The following is a 17,395-nucleotide window of genomic DNA, read 5'->3' on the forward strand; positions in this document are numbered from 1 at the left end:
ACTTGAGTGCCGCAGCCAGTGGGAGGAGGCCTTGACCCGAGTCATATCAAGCTGGTTGCGACGGCTTTTTTTTTTTTTTTTTTAATGCATTAAATGTATTAACAATCAAGATGAATTGTATTAATTTAGCTTCATTTTTTATTTGGAATGGTGCCCAAAAACAGCGATCTCATTTGCAGTCCCTGGGCAGGTAAACACAACAGTATCAAATAAGTTATAAAATGCAAATACGTGTCAGAGCTAAAAGATTACAGTGAAGTAATCTAATCAAATATACACGCAAAGCAGAAAAAGCCCTTCAGCCCTACCCACAAAACCCACATGCATTGTAAAACCTTTGTGAGCATACACTCATCTCATTCAATAACCAGTCTACTCCAATATGTAAGCATAAAAATGTAACAGATAAATAATAATAAAATATGCTGGATTTGGTTAAAGTTGAAATGTCTGGTTTCTTAGAATCCCCCTTTTTTTTTTTAACATGACTGGAAAAAAAATACACACTGGTGCACCTGTTCAACTGCTCATTAGTGCAAATATTTAATCAGCCAGTCACATGGCAGCAATGCATTTAGGCGTGTAGACATGGTCAAGCTGACCTTCTGAAGTTCAAATAGAACATCAATCAGAATGTGGACGAAAGATGATTTAAGTGATGCGACTGGTTGGGGGTGAGGGAAGGTAGACAGGACAAAAGACATGCTGTGGAAGAGAGACAGAGATTAATAATAATTAATGGTTAAATGAAGAGTGGTGTATAAATACAGTGAAAAGAGGTGAGTGAATCCAAGCTGGGAGCTGGTTCCACAGAAGAGGGGCCTGAAAGCTGAAGGCTCTGCCTCCCATTTATACTCTTAAGTATCCTAGGAACCACAATTAAGCCAGCAGTCTTTGAGATAAGATGGGGCCTGATTATTCAAAACCTTGTATGTAAGTAGAAGGATTTTAAATTCTATTCTGGATTTAACAAGGAGTCAATGAAGAGAAGCCAATATGGGAGAAAAATGCTCTCTCTTTCTAGTCCCTGTCAGTACTCTAGCTGCAGCATTTAGGATCACTTGTGGTAGTATAAAGGTGTGATGGATATTTTCTTGGTGCACTTTGGGCGGCTTAATACCAACTGTAGATGACTTTAACACCACAGCCTACCTGAGTATTGCTGCTGACCACGTCCATCCCATTGTGACCACAGTGTAACCATCTTCTGATAGCTGCTTCCAACAGAAAAATGTGCCATAGCACAAATCTCAGATCATCTCAAAAGGTATTTTTGAACATGACAGTGAGTTCACAGTACTCGAATGGCCTCCATAGTCACCAGATCTTAGTCCGGTAGAGCACCTTTGGGATGTGATAGATTTGCATGATGGATGGACAAATCTGCAGCCACTGTGTGATGCTACGATGTCGATATGGACTAAAATGTCTGAGGAATATTTCCAGCACCTTGTTGAATCTATGCCACAAAGAATTAAGGTTGTTCTGAATGCAAAAGAGGGTCCAACTGAGGTGCACCAAACAGAACGTCCAGTGCATGTAAGTGGCATCTGGTGACTCAAAAAAAGTGTAGGCAAAAAAGGAAAACCAATCCACAGTGTCATGCAATTTCACATCATTTTTTACAGTCAGTGTAAACAGTTTTTTTTTTTTTTTTTTAAATATTTTGAAAACCTGCTTTTCTCTCAAAAAATAGAGGCGCAAGCTTCAAAACTTCAGGGAGAAACAGGCCTGTGAATATTGCCAATTCAAAGAAATTAATAAAACTAAAATTGCACTGATATATTTTTAACCAGCTTACTAATATACAAAAGCAAAAACAGAAAATAAAAACAGCCAACTCTCGGTTTTAGTCAAGTTTGACTTTTATGCACGTAACAAGTGTAGTGAATCTGTGGACCAAGGAAATATACCTGAGCCAGCGCCATGGCAGGAAACAATGAAACTGTCTTTCTAAATTTCTAGTACCTGCTTACAATATTACAACCTAAATCAGCAAAATACAGTATAATGTTTCAAAGTAAATCAGAATTTTGAATGAGGTGGCAGAGAAGGTTTAAATAGGACATCAACAAGGGTCCACTGACTGGTGGGCTGGGTGCCTCTCCAGTCATCATTGAATGCAGACAGGCAGCAAAAGTGATTGTCACTGGTGTTATGGACCAATCAAGGCAGAGAGATTGCACAGCAGGATAACCGAATGACTTGAAGGTGAAGGAAGTGTCAGCTTTGGCAAGGGCTGTATGCACTATTTTATCACTGCATTATTTACAAATGTTTAATAAATAAATACAAATTTTAAAAAGTGATGATGCAGCCTACAAATATTTAGGTTAACTGGCAACAAATCTGTAACTTGATCGGTGGGACTGTCACAGACTCAGTGAGCAAACAGTCAGTTTAGCAAACAGTTTAAAAAATTAAAAATAATATTTCTTAACATAAATTCATTATTGTTAAATTCCAGTGATCCACCTGCAGTAAGCCACTGACAGGTCCACACAGGCATGATTTTCTTTTTCAAATCTGGTTAAAACGCTGAGTTTTTCACTTTCCAAACTGCTGTGGTCTTTTTCAACACACGATGGCGCTGCTCCCCACAAACAGACTAACACCCACTCCATCTGTGCATGAGGGCATATAATGACCTGACTGTAATGATACAGGCTCATACATAATGACCAGCTGTAACCTAAACTCGGGAATGGGCATGATTTTCAGTTTCCGACAGACTAAAGATAGACGTGGTCAAAATTACACCAGAGCTCACAGGATGCTATTAACCTGCACAGAAGACCCTTAAAATGGCCCAACAGGGCACATCTCCTCATTCAGACATGAACTCCTATGATGTTTTACATACTGACAAGTGTAATCTGAGGAGGAATGTAAGGTTAAAGTCAGAGAATCATGTTTATTTTATCAGTTTTTATTCAAAGTTGATACCAAACAAATGTCAGAATACGCTTTTGTTAAAGTGACTTTGTGGAATGGAAGAATGGCTGGATAATGGATGTGAAAAACTTTTGAACTTTTAATTATTGTTGGCTTTTTGCACATTCATTGTTTTAAAATGTGACCTATCAATAAATTAACTTTTACCAGACTCCTTATTTTACTTACTACGTGAATACTTTGTCTCCTTCCACTGCAAACCCAAAAGAGCCCCACTGGTTTAATCTATCAGCATATTATGTGTGTTTCTATGTAAAACCATAATCTGGCAAGTGTCTCAAAGTTAATGCAGTGAAGTAAAAAGTACATTATTTCAAAGAGGGTTAATGTACAATAATGTGGAAATACTCTCTTGCTCTCTCTCTCTCTCTCTCTCTCTCTATATATATATATATGTATATATATATTTTAAATGCAGGGTCAGCATTTGTTGATAGGATACTATATACAATTAGTTAATAAATGAATAAGAAACTGTAGAAATTGAAGGCGACTCTGTAAGTTTTCTATTACGGTGCAGCACAGATGGACATGCGCACAGCTGATGGGATGGAAGAGAGGCACATCTGCACTGACGTCAACCCCCCTCCAAAAAAAAAAAAAAAAGGCTGCCAATTTCAAGCTGTCCGAGCTGGGACATACCCGGTTTCTCTGCAGTGTAGTAGTTAGTGAGGAGGAGCAGCTCCAGAACTGTAAGCCAACTTTTGCTGGTGTTTGCATGGATGCACATTTTCTCTAAAGCTTTTCTTAAAATATAAGGTACTCAGCGCGACCACCATGAACACAAAGTGTAGACTATAAGGATAGGTTGAATATATAAAGCCTTCTGTGGAAGGAAATCCAAAACTTCGAAAAGCTGCTTTTTGTGTGTGTGTGTGTGACAGAGTCTGGGGCTGAGATACTGCTGCTCCTGCTGCTGCTGCTGCTGCTGTTCGGGTGTCTGGGCTGAAGGAGAGAATCTCAGTGAGGCTTCACAGGATGGCAGAGTTCAAAAGGAGATGAAAAGAGGAGAGCAGAGGAGGTCTGTGTGCGGGACTTGTGAGCTGCTGAAGTGTTTTTGTCCTGAGCTCTCTCTGCACACTCGGACTGGAGCTGACAATGAAGATGAACATGGTAAATAGGCTCAAATCTCTTCTGCCAAGATAATAAGACGATATTTTCATACTTTATATTTTAATCGGAGATGATTCGTGTGAACATTTCACTGGATCTTAACGCAGTTTTTATTTTGCCACTAAGACCTGAGACAGAGTTTAAAAGGGGTAGTTGCGTGGAAAACGCGTACTTTAAGCAAAATTTACGCACGGTAAGCTCGCAGCGTTACAGGTCCACATCTGCAAAAGTTTGCCCGTCTGGCTGCTCAAACAAACCAGCAAAACTTCCACTAACCAACAAAAGCTGCGGGGGATTTTGACTTGCAGACGCTCCATGAGGGTTGCGTTTGCGGTACCGGTGTAATGCATGCGGGCCGGCTGCCAACTGTCTGGGTCAGAGTGGCCAAGTAGGTAGCGCTGTCTGTCTGTCTGGACCGCAGGAGCGCTGCAGCTAAAGAAACACACGCAAAAAGTCCTCCTCTCCAAAAAGGCTGCCGTCCGTGTTTGGAGTCAGGTCTCTTTCTCGGGACATCGACGCTGTGTCACCTGGATCCGCTCGTGTGTAGCACTTTGTAGTTGCACATGCTGCCGTCAAGCGCGTCAGTGAGTAAAACTAATCTGCAGAAATATCCTGCACAGCTGACATGTATGCATCCGTTCCAGCGCGGGTATTACGCGTCATTTGCATTGTATTGGCTCGTTTTTGTCACAGCGTATTAGTCATTAAGCTGTCATCAGTGCATTTAAAGATTTACTGGCACAAATGTAACCAAAACCAGTGGTCCTCCTAGCAATTTGGAACATGGGATATTTAACTTTGCGTTACTATTTCATTCATTGATTACAAACCACAGATGCAGTCAAAGCCTGTTGTCGTCAAAGCTGCTATATACAAGAGAAACAAAGCCAGCCTTTCTCAGGTCCGACTTCAGAAACGTGAGATTATAGGCCTAATGCTTGTTGTTTTCCTATCTCACTTTAAACCTAACATCTTTGTGGTTTTGCTGGTCAGACATGGGTTTGGGTCATTTTCCCATAATTCTGAGACATCTTGTGGGCAAAATGATTAGTTTTGGACCAATCAGATTGGTCACTTATGAAAGTATGCTTTATTTTCGTCATCGTTTGAACTGAAAAATATTTACCAAAAAAAAGTTAGATTATATTAAAATTAAAATGACTCATTTTTACTAACTAGCTGTCAAAAACTTGTGATTAATGATTAAAAAGTGATTCAAATTGTAATGTAAATCACCAAGAAGTAGTTTTAAAAAAGCCTAAAACAAAGTTTTAGAATAGTTGCCAATTTATCTAGCACTTGACACCTAATAAATTAGCTAACAGAGTAGGTGATAATTGGTAATCCTTGCTTGATTTCCTCCATAGAAATGCAGATGGATTGGTCAAGACAAAGATATAGAGCTTCCTGTTTGCATCTGATGGATTACAGTGTTTTGTACGAGCTGCTGACATGAATTCAGAGGCTGGTGAGATGTGGAAGTGCTCGTCTTCAGGAGAAATCTGAGACCTGGATGAGCCTTCAAGCACGGTGAGAGCATTTTAAGTGAAGGAGACACACCATGGACTTGTTAAGGTCTGCCATCAGACAGATGATGTGCTTTTAACCCATTTGTAGCACCCTCTACCCCTACCCCATGTCACATCTTTCCCTGAATTATGGAAATTTTGTGGAAGACGCTGACTTGGACACTGAGCCTGGTGGTGATGACTGCTTCTGAATTTCATAATATCAACAAACTCTCACACAACTCCCAAGGTATGATGGTGACACGAGGGCAGAAAAATTCTATTGCACTCAACAGTATGCTAATTTTCACAACATGTTCTCTTTTCTTTTCCTTTCTCTTCTTTTCCCGGTAAAAGAGGAGTTCCTATCCTACCTGCAGCACTACCAGTTGACTGTCCCAGTGCGGGTTGATGAGAATGGAGAGTTCCTGAGCTACACTGTGAAGCACCACCGGCCAGGCCGACGGAGACGGGGTGTGGCGGACCTCACGATGAGACCCCAGCCTGCGTTAGACCCACTGGAGCCCCGGCTGTTCTACAGACTGTCAGCCTATGGAAAGCACTTTCACTTAAACCTGACTCTCAACCCCCACCTGGTGTCGAAACATTTTACAGTGGAGTACTGGGGTAAAGAAGGGCTGGAGTGGCGGCATAATATGGTAGATAACTGTCACTATGTTGGATTCTTGCAAAACCAGCACAGCACGACAAGAGTGGCGCTCAGCAACTGCAAAGGCCTGGTGAGTACAAAGTGCTGCAAAAAGTTCAGGGCTCTTACCTCAACTAAACCCTCATGTTTATGTCAGATATACCCAGGTTGTACTGCTGTCACTGCAGTCAGTCTTTCGGAAGATTAGGCAGAATATTATCCGAAGATTATTGCAGTTTGCTTAACACAATCTTGGCTTTTTTCCGCATGGCGCACTGAGCCTGCAGGCAGCTTGGAGCGACTTGATGTTTATGTAGAAAAATCACATCATCTCAGTGATCTGTTAGTGATAAGCATCAGTGCTTTTCTTCCTACTTGTGCGCATAATATCACACTTGAGTGGCTGAGATCACATTTCTTAAGCAGATCCTTGTGTGATCTTTAAATGATAGGCCTATAAATGTGCAGGTTTCTGTTCTAAAACAAAACTGAGCAGCTCTAATAAGGCGTCTAATTATCCTGTCTAAGCTTTTATTCCTGAGGCTTTTATCCACAGACCGTATGACTGTCCAGCACCTCTTAACTAATCAAGGAATTGGACCAAATTTTAAAAGCTGTTATCCCTCCTTGCTCGAGAGTAACTCTAAAGAAGGAAAAAAAGGCCCCGCTTCTTATTGGCAAATGTAATCATGTGGAGGAAACATGTAGCCAAATGTGTTGGCAAGACATAGCACTGAGTATCATAAATTGAATTAGTGTTTGCCCTTTTTTTCTTACATCACCAAAAATGGACAAAACTGTGTCTGTACTTTAATGTAATCAGCTGTCTGGACATTTTGAGATCTTGACATCACATGCTATTAAAAACCCTAAATCAAAAATGTTTCTGTAGGCTAGTGTGATATGTGGTTAATTGCTTTTATTGTGGGTTTTACAGAGCCAAGTCAGTGTTTCCTATAAACCCACTCTGAAGGACTTCTCCTAGTTTATGGTCCAGAGGGGGTATTGATGGGGAGAGAAGAATGTTTTAATGCTGGTCTGGATGTAACTGAGTGTTTGGGGTTCTTACATTTTTACTGGAGATTAGTGACTAATGCATTGTATATGTGAAAACATGTCCCTAATGAGGAGCAAGAAGACAGACACATAAGGCAATGCATTAGTTGTTTAAAGGGGCACTCCAAACTGTGTTTGTTCTTTGGAGCCATAAGTGACCATATTTAGATGACAGGGTGGCGTGCTAGCAAGCTTGATTAGCTATTTCCATTCATAACCGAAGCTCAAACTTCTTGGACAGTGTGTACCTTACAGCAGGCCTTACTCTTTGTTAGGTAATTACATTAGAATGTTCCAAAAGGCACCAACACCACAAACACGATTGGGCAGGTCCAGTTCAGTGACTCCACTAAACAGAAGTACGGCCTAGGAAAGAATGACTGGATACAGCAACCTATTCTGAGAGGCTTGCTGTTCAAGGTAGCCATGCTCCTAATTATATTATTAAGCATGATTAATTATTATGCATTTTATACATTTCTATGGGGATTGTCTCAGTTTTGGAGCCAGCCTCAAGTGGTCATTACAAGAAATGCAGTTTTTGGCATTCAGCTGCAATTTTTAATTCAGAGATTGCCACTTGGTTCAAACTAGCTCCTCTAGAACTCTGATTCTTTGCCATGTCTCTGAATGTCTGTGCTTTTTCTTCACATACGTTTATAAAAGCAGATTTGTAAAATTTTCACCTGCTGAATCGAAGGATGCCTGAATTTAACACCAATGTTTCCTGTTTTTAACCTGATTCTTTCATTGATTTTCTCCCCCAACAAGCACGGTGTTATTACAACAGAGGAAGAACAGTATTTAATAGAGCCTTTAAAGAACATATCCTCAACCACCTCTGGTGAATGGAACCTGGAAGAAGCACAGCAGCATGTTATTTATAAAATGTCTGCCATTCCCTCACCACAAGAGCATAGCCAGGAGTTCAGCTGTGGCATTTCAGGTTGGTGAACCTCCATCTGGGTTGGACTCTGTGTGGGTGGAACTGACGTAAAGGAATAACTATACATAGGAAGTTAGAGGAAGTGCTGGTTTGGTTCTAGGCCCAGGTTCTGGTAGACATGACCGGGCCTCTTGTGTGCTATAGTTGCTCCTGGCCTGGACACCTTTCAACCTGTGAGAGAAAGTCTTTCTCCAGCTTTCATATAAAGCCCTTCAGTGCATAAAGAGAACTTTTATAGAAAGTTCTTTTTATAGAACCAGTGATCATGCTGAGATTTGAAAATTCCCAGTTTCACCGAATACTCTGTCTGCTAAGATATGAATTGGAAAAAGAACCAGGTGGATATTTAGGTATTTGGGCCAGGGTCTTATGAGAAACTGGAAAGACTGTCATCGCCAGGAAGCCAGCATGCCCTAACATGTAGCATCTTATAGCTTTTTCCCAGAGCATCTGCTGGGCCACAGAAAAAGGCTTTAGCTGCAAAGTGGTAAATTCCATATCTTCATCGATCACACACAAACCAGCTCTCTCTCAAATAACCTTCGTAAAAAAAGTAATGAAATTTGTGTGTAGTTGATTATTTCTTTATTGCATCAATGATTCTTGGCAATAAATCACATACCATAGGAAAACCTGTTTGTCTGTCATCTTGAAGGATAGAGTTTGGTCCTAGACGATGGAGATATGGGATTGCCACTGGTTGCAGAATTTCATCTTGATATCTCTCTGCACTGAGTTCGCCTCCAGTGATGAAAAGCCTGACTGTCAGCACCTGGAGTACCAGGAGCTCAAAACAAGAGTCAATAGCAAAATAAGCTGTTTGGCTTTGGAAGAGATTTGGCAAGTTTTTCACGGGCACAGCTGACATACTTAACTCCACCGCCCAACCCACAAATGCATTTTCCTTACAAATGTGGCACCATTTAAGGGGAAATAAACAGGCTTTCCAATGGTATAAGATTTATTGCCAAGAAACATCGTTACAACAACAACAAAAAAAAGATTGACCAAGCACAAATTTCATAACTTTTTGAACTAAGTTTAGATAATGTGCCATTTGTTACTTCACAGTTACCCGACTTTATCTCCCTGTCATTCACAGACCTCATTAAAACCAGTGCACCTTGCCAGTTTAGCACACCTTCCCCTGCCCCGCAGAACAACAGCAAACTGTCAAACAGCACCCACAGACAGAGGCGATCCGTCAGCACTGAGCGCTTCGTGGAGACGCTTGTGGTCGCTGATAAAATGATGGTCGGTTACCACGGCCGCAAAGACATCGAGCACTACATCTTGTCTGTAATGAATATTGTAAGTTTGAGCCTACTTTTTCAGTTCTTTTTGTTGTTTGTTTGTTTTTTGCTACACTGGTGATTTCTCGATTGTTGCTTGTTTTATTGGTGGACAGGTAGAGTCATGTGGCACAGTTGTCTGACTTTGTGTCTTTTCTTCTTTTCTGGAGGTCAGGTTGCCAAACTTTACCGTGATGCCAGTCTAGGAAATGTTGTGAACATTATCGTGACCCGCCTGATTGTTCTGACCGAAGATCAGGTAAGAGAAAATCTCTTTTTGCCGTTTAAAACCACTTGTTGTAGTGTCTGTACCCTCACCTGTACTGAGTGTACAACTGATGCACTTGCCATGAGGGAGCTGCAGTATTTTATGCAACTGCTGTGTAAAAGGGGGAGAGAGTAGAAAGACTCTTCGCCATATGGACACCACTTCACATGAAAGCTGTGCTCAGGTATCTTCCCTCAGGGAGCTTCTATTGAGGATTTGTACATGTACTACACATCTGTATGTATGTGTGATGAAAGAAACAGAGGGTCTTCCTACCATCTGTTTTTCTAAAACGATCTAGCAGCTCTTTTTGTAGCAGCCGCTCCAAAAAACGTCAAGCAGAATCAAACTTTCAACTATATGAAAGCAGTAAAGCGGTCATTGTGTTGGATAAACTAAAGAGAAATATCCAATTTTTATGCTGAAAATGAATCTGCTATATGTTTCTTGAGTTGTTCAGTGTTGTTTTCCAATTATTGAGTGGGTAAGCTGACATCAGCACAACAAAATTACCCTTTCATTCAGTAGATGCCTTTACCAAACTCGACTATAACTTCCCCAGTTGTCCTTCTACTCTATTCTACCTACTTTTTCTCCGTGTTTACTGTCCTTTTCTAATAGTGCAAGTCCTCTACTCCTTCTATGACTCATCTTTTTCTTCCTGCTGCAAATGGTTTTACCTGTACTACAACTGTATCTACTCCTAAATCAACGAGAAAACCCTTGTCTCCTGTAAAATCTGGTCTTCTAACATCCCTCTGATCCCAGTACAGTACTCCTCCAATATAATTCATCCAGATAATCGTTCTACTTTGGCTCGGTGTTTAGCACTGTCAACGCATGACAATAAATTCATGTGAAAAAGAAAGTTTTCACAGCACTCTACAGTCCTGTGAAAACTAAGTACACCATGATTCAATAGCATGTAGAACCATTGTTAACAGCAAGAACTTATAAGGAACTGTGTGACTTTTGGTTTGTGGGCATTTGTATATGCACAGCTCTCATAAGGTCCTGCCACAGCATTTTTTGGGTTGACGTCTGGACTGTGACCGGGTCGTTGCAACACCTCGATTCTTTGGTGTTTGCGCTGTTATGCTGTTTTTGGTTTTCACCAAATGTGTTGCTGTGCATTATGGCCAAATATCTCTGCTTTGATCTCTTCTGGCCAAAGAACATTGTTCTAGAGGGTGCCATGTTCTTTTTGGAGAGAAGACGCTTTCTCCTGGCAAACCTTCTAAGCAAGCCACACTTGATCAGCCACACTGTTATGAACTTTAACATTTAGCCTGCTAACTGAGGCCTGTAGAGTCTGAGATGTAGCTCCTGTTTTTTTTTTTTTTTACAATTTCTCTGAGCATTGCATGGACAGACCTTGGGGTGAATTTACTGGGATGTCCACTCCTAGGAAGAGTGTGGAATTACGGTAACACACAACTGAATGTTCCAGACCAGGAAACTGCCCAATCCTTTTATAGAGGTACTGATGCTTAATTAACCTACTGTATTTGATTAACAACACCTGGCTGCTACTTACTCTCTTAATTCCTGCAATTCATGGAAGCAATAAAGGGTTTACTTAGTTTTTCACAGGACCGGATAGAGTCCTGTGTGTAACCACCTTCTTAATAGTAGATCCCTATGCCACATTTTTTGTTCCCTCTTGGTCTAGAAATGTAATGTTAAAGCAAATAATCTACACATATGCTCCAAGTTGTGTTATGTTACATTACATTACAAATCAGTGTGTTCAATACAATAAGAGAGCTTGGCCTGATAAAATGGAATAATCTATGACAGACAATCCTATATTTATAAATATATATATATATATATATATATATATATATATATATATATATATATATATATATATATATATATGAATATATATATATATATGATGATACAGAACGATGCAATGGAATACACTGATCATTATATACTGTGACAAAATCAAATACAATACAGTACAATGCAAAATAATACGACACAATAAAATACAAAACATCATGAAATATCTCACACCATACCATACTCACACCTCATCACCATACTATAATGGTATACAATAAGATACAAACACAGTATGATGTGATGTGATGCAACATCACTTTGTATTATAATATGATACAAAATGGTAGAACATGGTAGTCACTGATTCAGTACAATACAGTACAATACAACATACAGTATGACATGACCATAGAAGTATAAAAGATGAATGTAGTTTCTGGGTCTGAAAAGTGAAACAAATGCCAAAGTGCCTTAAATCTGCATTCTTTTAAATAGCCATAAGGGGCCACTTCTTACAACTACAGTTGCAAAATAACTTCTGGTCCTATAAAAGTCTGAGGGAAAACTGCCCTTGGACTTGACCTAGGTCAGGGGTCGGCAACCTGTAATCCGGAAAGAGCCATTTGAACCCGGTTTCCACGGAAAACAAAACAGTGAGAGCCGCAAATACTAGCAGAAGCCGGTAGCGGCTTAAATAAAATTATTTTATTTTAATATTTCAAGATCACAATAATGTTCCAATTTAAAACTACAACAAAAACTGAACTGACAAAAATAAAATGCACTTCAATTGGATACTTATAATTTACTTTCGCGAGCCGCACAGAACCGCAGATTAAGCCTGAATGAGCCGCGGGTTGCTGACCCCCGACCTAGGTAAACACTTTCATAGTCAGTTAAGTCCATTTTATAAATTGTGGTGATTCTGTGTTTCGGAAAGGAGGATTATCCTCTGATTAACCTTCCGAAATGAACTAAAGCTATCAGTGGAACTTGAAGAAAGGTGCTACGACTTAACATCTATGTTTTGTGTTGAAGAAATGTCAGTTGAAGTTAGAAGCAGGGCCAGGCTGTACTTTCATGTAATACCAGTTTGTACCATAAGATGGTGTAGTAAGTGGACATGGGTACCATTTTTAATTGCAAACAAAAAAAAAATAAAGCAAAGCCTCCTGAGGAAATGGAGGTGGGGCTAGAATAAAATATCACGCCCACTGATATAATACTGTCCACTAGTGGTGAAAATCTTAGTTACAATTTGCTAAGGGTAATTACAAAAAACCACCTATAAAACATCACATAGAATAAAATTTTTCTGTGCTGATGGAAAAAGTGTTGATTCACTTTGTTTTGCATGTGTGTCTTTTGCAGCCAAATCTGGAAATTAATCACCATGCTGACAAGTCTCTGGACAGTTTCTGTAAGTGGCAGAAGTCCATCCTGTCTCATCACAGCGATGGGAACAGTATTCCAGAAAATGGGATGGCCCATCACGACAATGCTGTCCTAATTACCCGGTAAGAGTTGGCTTACAGCTACAGCAATGGACAACATGTTGCTCGCACACCATTATAATAATCCAGTGTGGAACTATATACTCCGAAGAGTTTAAAGAGCTTCATCCAAGAAGCTTCTTCAGTTCTTAAAACTTAAAGAAGTCCAGATGCCTTTTTCTCAAAGTCTTAAGACTACCATGACCTGGATGACTGAGAACCTACACATACATACTCTAAAGAGTTTTTTTTTTTTCAGTTTTTACTTTATTTGTAATTTTCTCATCTTGAACAAATAGCTCACAGGTTATTTTCTGTGGTGTACCTTCAGCAGATGCCAAACGCTACAACACTGGAGCATCCAAAACTTTAGGTCTTGTGTACACACTTTACCTGTAACACCTCATGGAAATAAAAACCATAGTTCTGAAAGTAAAATGTGCTGTTACAGACGCGGTGTACCTGTCACCCTGCAATTTATGCTATAAAACAGCAAAACTCTGTCATTACCTGGAATAGACTTTATTGCTGCCAGAACTGTTTTGGCTACTTAACCTGGAAACTGATGTGTTCCTCCAACTGCTTCTATCTGGAGAGAGGATGGGATTCTGTGATTGACATGGGCTAAAGCCAAAATTTTTGATTCTCTGCAGTTTGCATAAAACAGCCTTTTTATCATTACTGCTTGCTTGCTTGTTGTCTGCCAACTGACATTCTGCAGCTGCTTTGGCTGCTGGTTTTATTATTGGTTTTAGCTTCGCTTTGCACCAACAGCAAAGGCTGTTTAGTAGAGTCTGCCTGCAGTGGTCATGGAGTTTACCTTTCTGGCTTTCCTTTTTTAGCATGGTGATGAGAAATGTTATTGTTGTTAGAGACCAAACAACTCATGGAAGGTGCATGAATCAACTCTTGGATACTTGGGTTGCAGAGGAGCTCGAAAGGAAGCTGACAGACCCAGGGCTCTAACATATCAAAGCCCATTAAAGTTGTTATAGCTACATGTCTATCATCTGTCAGAGTTTGTTTATGACAAACTAAACCATACAGTAAGCGTGACTTGAGTACCAAATCCAGGATCTTCATCAGTTTTGTTGGTGATCAGGATGTTGTACTGATCTCTCTCCCTCATGTAGCGCACAGGAAAAGATAGTCTGTCCTGTCACTTCTGAAAATGCTCCATTTGTTTTAGGTGAGGATGCTGCCTACAGAACGTTCCACTGGACGACACACATGACGCCCACTGGCTTGTTGTACATTCACTGGGAATTTACCTGTGATATTATCCCATTGGAGCAATCAGATGTCACATGGACTTTGTGTTAGGGACCTAGCAGGTTAATCATCATTACACATGCCTCCATGGTTTAGCATCTTGAAATGTTCAAGGCTGCAGTGTATGTGTAAAAATAACTCAGAAGTGTCCACCTCTCACTTTCTAAAACAGACTGTTGCACCGCTAGACAAGCAATGTAAATATTCATACACATCACTATTTGGTTTGTGGACCACTGTTTTGGAGCCAATAGTTTGGCATTAATGACTTATATTGGTTTTTTTTGGCGTGACTGTATTTGAATGAGAGGGCTGATTACTAAGTTGATGCGGTCATAAACTGCGGGTATGGGTGCATAGCATAGACAGTATAAAAGAAAAGTCTGAATAGTAAAGCCACCGTGGACCGACCTTAAACTTCCTTTCTTCCTTTTAACATTTTCCCTGCAGATCTTTGGTAACATGGATCGTTGTGGATCTCTGGTGGCAGATTGAAATGACTGACTGTTCCTATCATCATGAAATAAGAATAGTGTTATCAGTTTTTGTTTTGAAATGGGTATTATTAACAAAAAATGGGAAAATTGGGGAAAAAAATCAAAAACGGAAAAAAAGTCCGTAATGAGGTCACGATTAGACCTCAGAGAGAGAGGGAGGAGAGTGGTTTGGAAAAATAGGGGTGGGAATGGTAGGTGATGGCAGAGCTGGTGGTGTTAGGGTAAATCAAATTTTCTATGCCCTTGGTTTTAATAGATTAAAAGCTTTAGGCATGATTGGATCATTATTTGAAATGTACAGTGTGATCCTCAGGGACTTTGGGTCTGAGTGTTCTGATCTCTTTTTTTTTCTTTTTTTGTCTTTTGCTCTATTGTATTAACTGCATGAGACGTTAACACTGCAGAGACAGCAAGCCATGTTCATTTGTGTCTTAACACTGTGTGTTATGCTACAGCCACACTGGGGAAAAGAATGGTTGGAGACCAAAGCACAATCAAAATGATTGGGACCATTCACTATGAGCGGGGGACCAGCTCTGCGACAGCAGCAGTCAGTTACTGTCTTCAAACCAACTTTAGGTGCATCAAGACTGCAATAAAAGGGCAATAAGATGGAGTTAGTCTGTTATCAGTTCACAGTTCAATGGTGTCAAGTTGGCACTTATATGTTTGACAGCCTTGCTTTTATATAGGAATATAACCAGAATATAACCAGCTGGAAAGCAGGTTTCGAGTGCCCTTTTACAAAGAGACATGTTGTAAACGAGTTGTGCTCATCGGGGCAAATTGACTCAGATTGACTGAAAAGTATTGGCAGTATGTCTGCATTTAACTATCCATCCATCCATCCATTCGCTTCCGCACATCCTGTTAAGGGTCGCGGGGGGGCTGGAGCCTATCCCAGCTGTCATAGGGCGAGAGGCAGGGTACACCCTGAACAGGTCGCCAGCCTGTTGCAGGGCCAACACAGAGGGACAGACGACCTTTCACACTCACATTCATGCTCTCATTCACACCTATGGGCAATTTAGATTAGCCAATTAACCTAACCCCAGTAAGTGCATGTCTTTGGAATGTGGGAGGAAACCGGAGTACCCGGAGGAAACCCACGCAAGCACGGGGAGAACATGCAAACTCCACACAGAGAGAGGGAGAGACCTGGGCCAAGGTGGAATCGAACCCAGGCCTTCCAGATGGTATTCTAACTGTGAGGCAGCAGTGCTAACCACTACGCCACCGTGCTGCCCCATTTAACTATTAGACAGCAATTATTTGCAAACATTTACCTATCTGTATGAGAGTAGTTGCAATCAGTCTGGGTCAGATTGTTTGGAGAAAGGTTGCCTTGCACCAGGTGACCTGTGCAATTGCCTTACAATTGAAAATGGTCACCCAGAGGCTGAGGGTGTTACGTATTGATGACCACTTGGTCGTTGTAACTACCTGCAATCAATTGCTGAATGTGAATTCAGTGCAATCAGTTGCTGTCCTATTTTTACTGTAGTGAGACTGAGCCATTACAGTTTGCAGAAAACTCATGATAAAGACGGAGGAGTCAATCAGGTATTTTCTTTAACCAAATATGCTATTGTTATGCCCAAGTGTGACATTATATCCACCCAGACTGTGATTAAACACAGTTTGAGTGTTCTGACCTTCTTTTTCTGCCTGTCCTCAGGTATGACATCTGCACCTACAAGAACAAACCCTGTGGTACCTTAGGTGAGTGACAAAAGCTGAATAATGTTAATGAGCATGTATGTTAATGTAGGTTTCCGTGGTAATCTTATCTAATGCTAACTACACTGAATGTCTGGTTTTGGAGTTCATCCTTTCCCGCTCTCTGGAGAGGTATTTATTTTCCCATTCAACGTGTCCTCAGACAAACCTTATTTAGCAACCTTTGCAGTCTTGTGTAGAAGAACACCACACGGCTCCTGTGAGACATAATGAGAAGGATATTTTCATTTGTGTTATTATAGCTCCTCGGTGGCTTCCCCTCTGTTTGCTGAGGCCAGGAGCCCTGAACCTGGACAGCTGTGGTCACCTCCAGTTTATAGACCTCCTCTGTCTCTGTCCTCTGCCTCTAACCTCAGTTTGTCTAAGGTGTTTACACTTCCACTGGGGGTTGAGAGAGAGAAAGGAAGAGGTATGTGTAGGAAAGCTAAGGAGGGAGAAGACTTAAAAGGGGGGAGGAGAAATGAGGGATGAAGAAGAGACAAGATTAGTGGCAGATGGGGGAGATGGAGAAGAAGAAAAGGAGGGGTTGAAAGGAAAATGGAAGTGGAAAAGGACAATTATAGGGGGTGTTCGAGTATGCAGGGGGAGATAGAGTGGGTGATATGCACACACTCCGGTGTTATTGGGGGTGGAAAAAAGCCAGCATGTGATGGCAGATCACCCCCCCCCCCCCCCCCCCCCTTTCTCTGTCTCAAGTCCTTCAGCTCCACCTCAAACCTTCCTACCCACCCAGCCCTTCCCTCCCCACCTTATCTTTGCAAAGGCCCTGCAGGCACCACAGTATATCTTGGAGGTAATATTGTGACTTC

At 40.9% G+C, this 17,395-nt stretch overlaps 1 protein-coding gene across 1 annotated transcript in view; it reads left to right on the forward strand.

The window, feature by feature from the left end:
* The first annotated feature begins 3,593 nt into the window (after window positions 1-3,593).
* Window positions 3,594-17,395, forward strand: part of adamts6 (ADAM metallopeptidase with thrombospondin type 1 motif, 6) — a 74,795-nt gene continuing 60,993 nt past the window's right edge. Inside the window, exons 1-10 of the mRNA XM_030743336.1 lie at window positions 3,594-3,647; window positions 3,840-4,068; window positions 5,436-5,598; window positions 5,686-5,826; window positions 5,934-6,316; window positions 8,053-8,227; window positions 9,330-9,538; window positions 9,695-9,778; window positions 12,956-13,101; window positions 16,525-16,568. Of these exons, the coding sequence (XP_030599196.1) occupies window positions 5,727-5,826; window positions 5,934-6,316; window positions 8,053-8,227; window positions 9,330-9,538; window positions 9,695-9,778; window positions 12,956-13,101; window positions 16,525-16,568 (1,141 nt within the window). The 5' untranslated portion in view covers window positions 3,594-3,647; window positions 3,840-4,068; window positions 5,436-5,598; window positions 5,686-5,726. The remainder of the gene's footprint in view (window positions 3,648-3,839; window positions 4,069-5,435; window positions 5,599-5,685; window positions 5,827-5,933; window positions 6,317-8,052; window positions 8,228-9,329; window positions 9,539-9,694; window positions 9,779-12,955; window positions 13,102-16,524; window positions 16,569-17,395) is intronic.

This window comes from Archocentrus centrarchus, chromosome 12 (genome assembly GCF_007364275.1).
Source record: "Archocentrus centrarchus isolate MPI-CPG fArcCen1 chromosome 12, fArcCen1, whole genome shotgun sequence".
Taxonomy (NCBI): domain Eukaryota; kingdom Metazoa; phylum Chordata; class Actinopteri; order Cichliformes; family Cichlidae; genus Archocentrus; species Archocentrus centrarchus.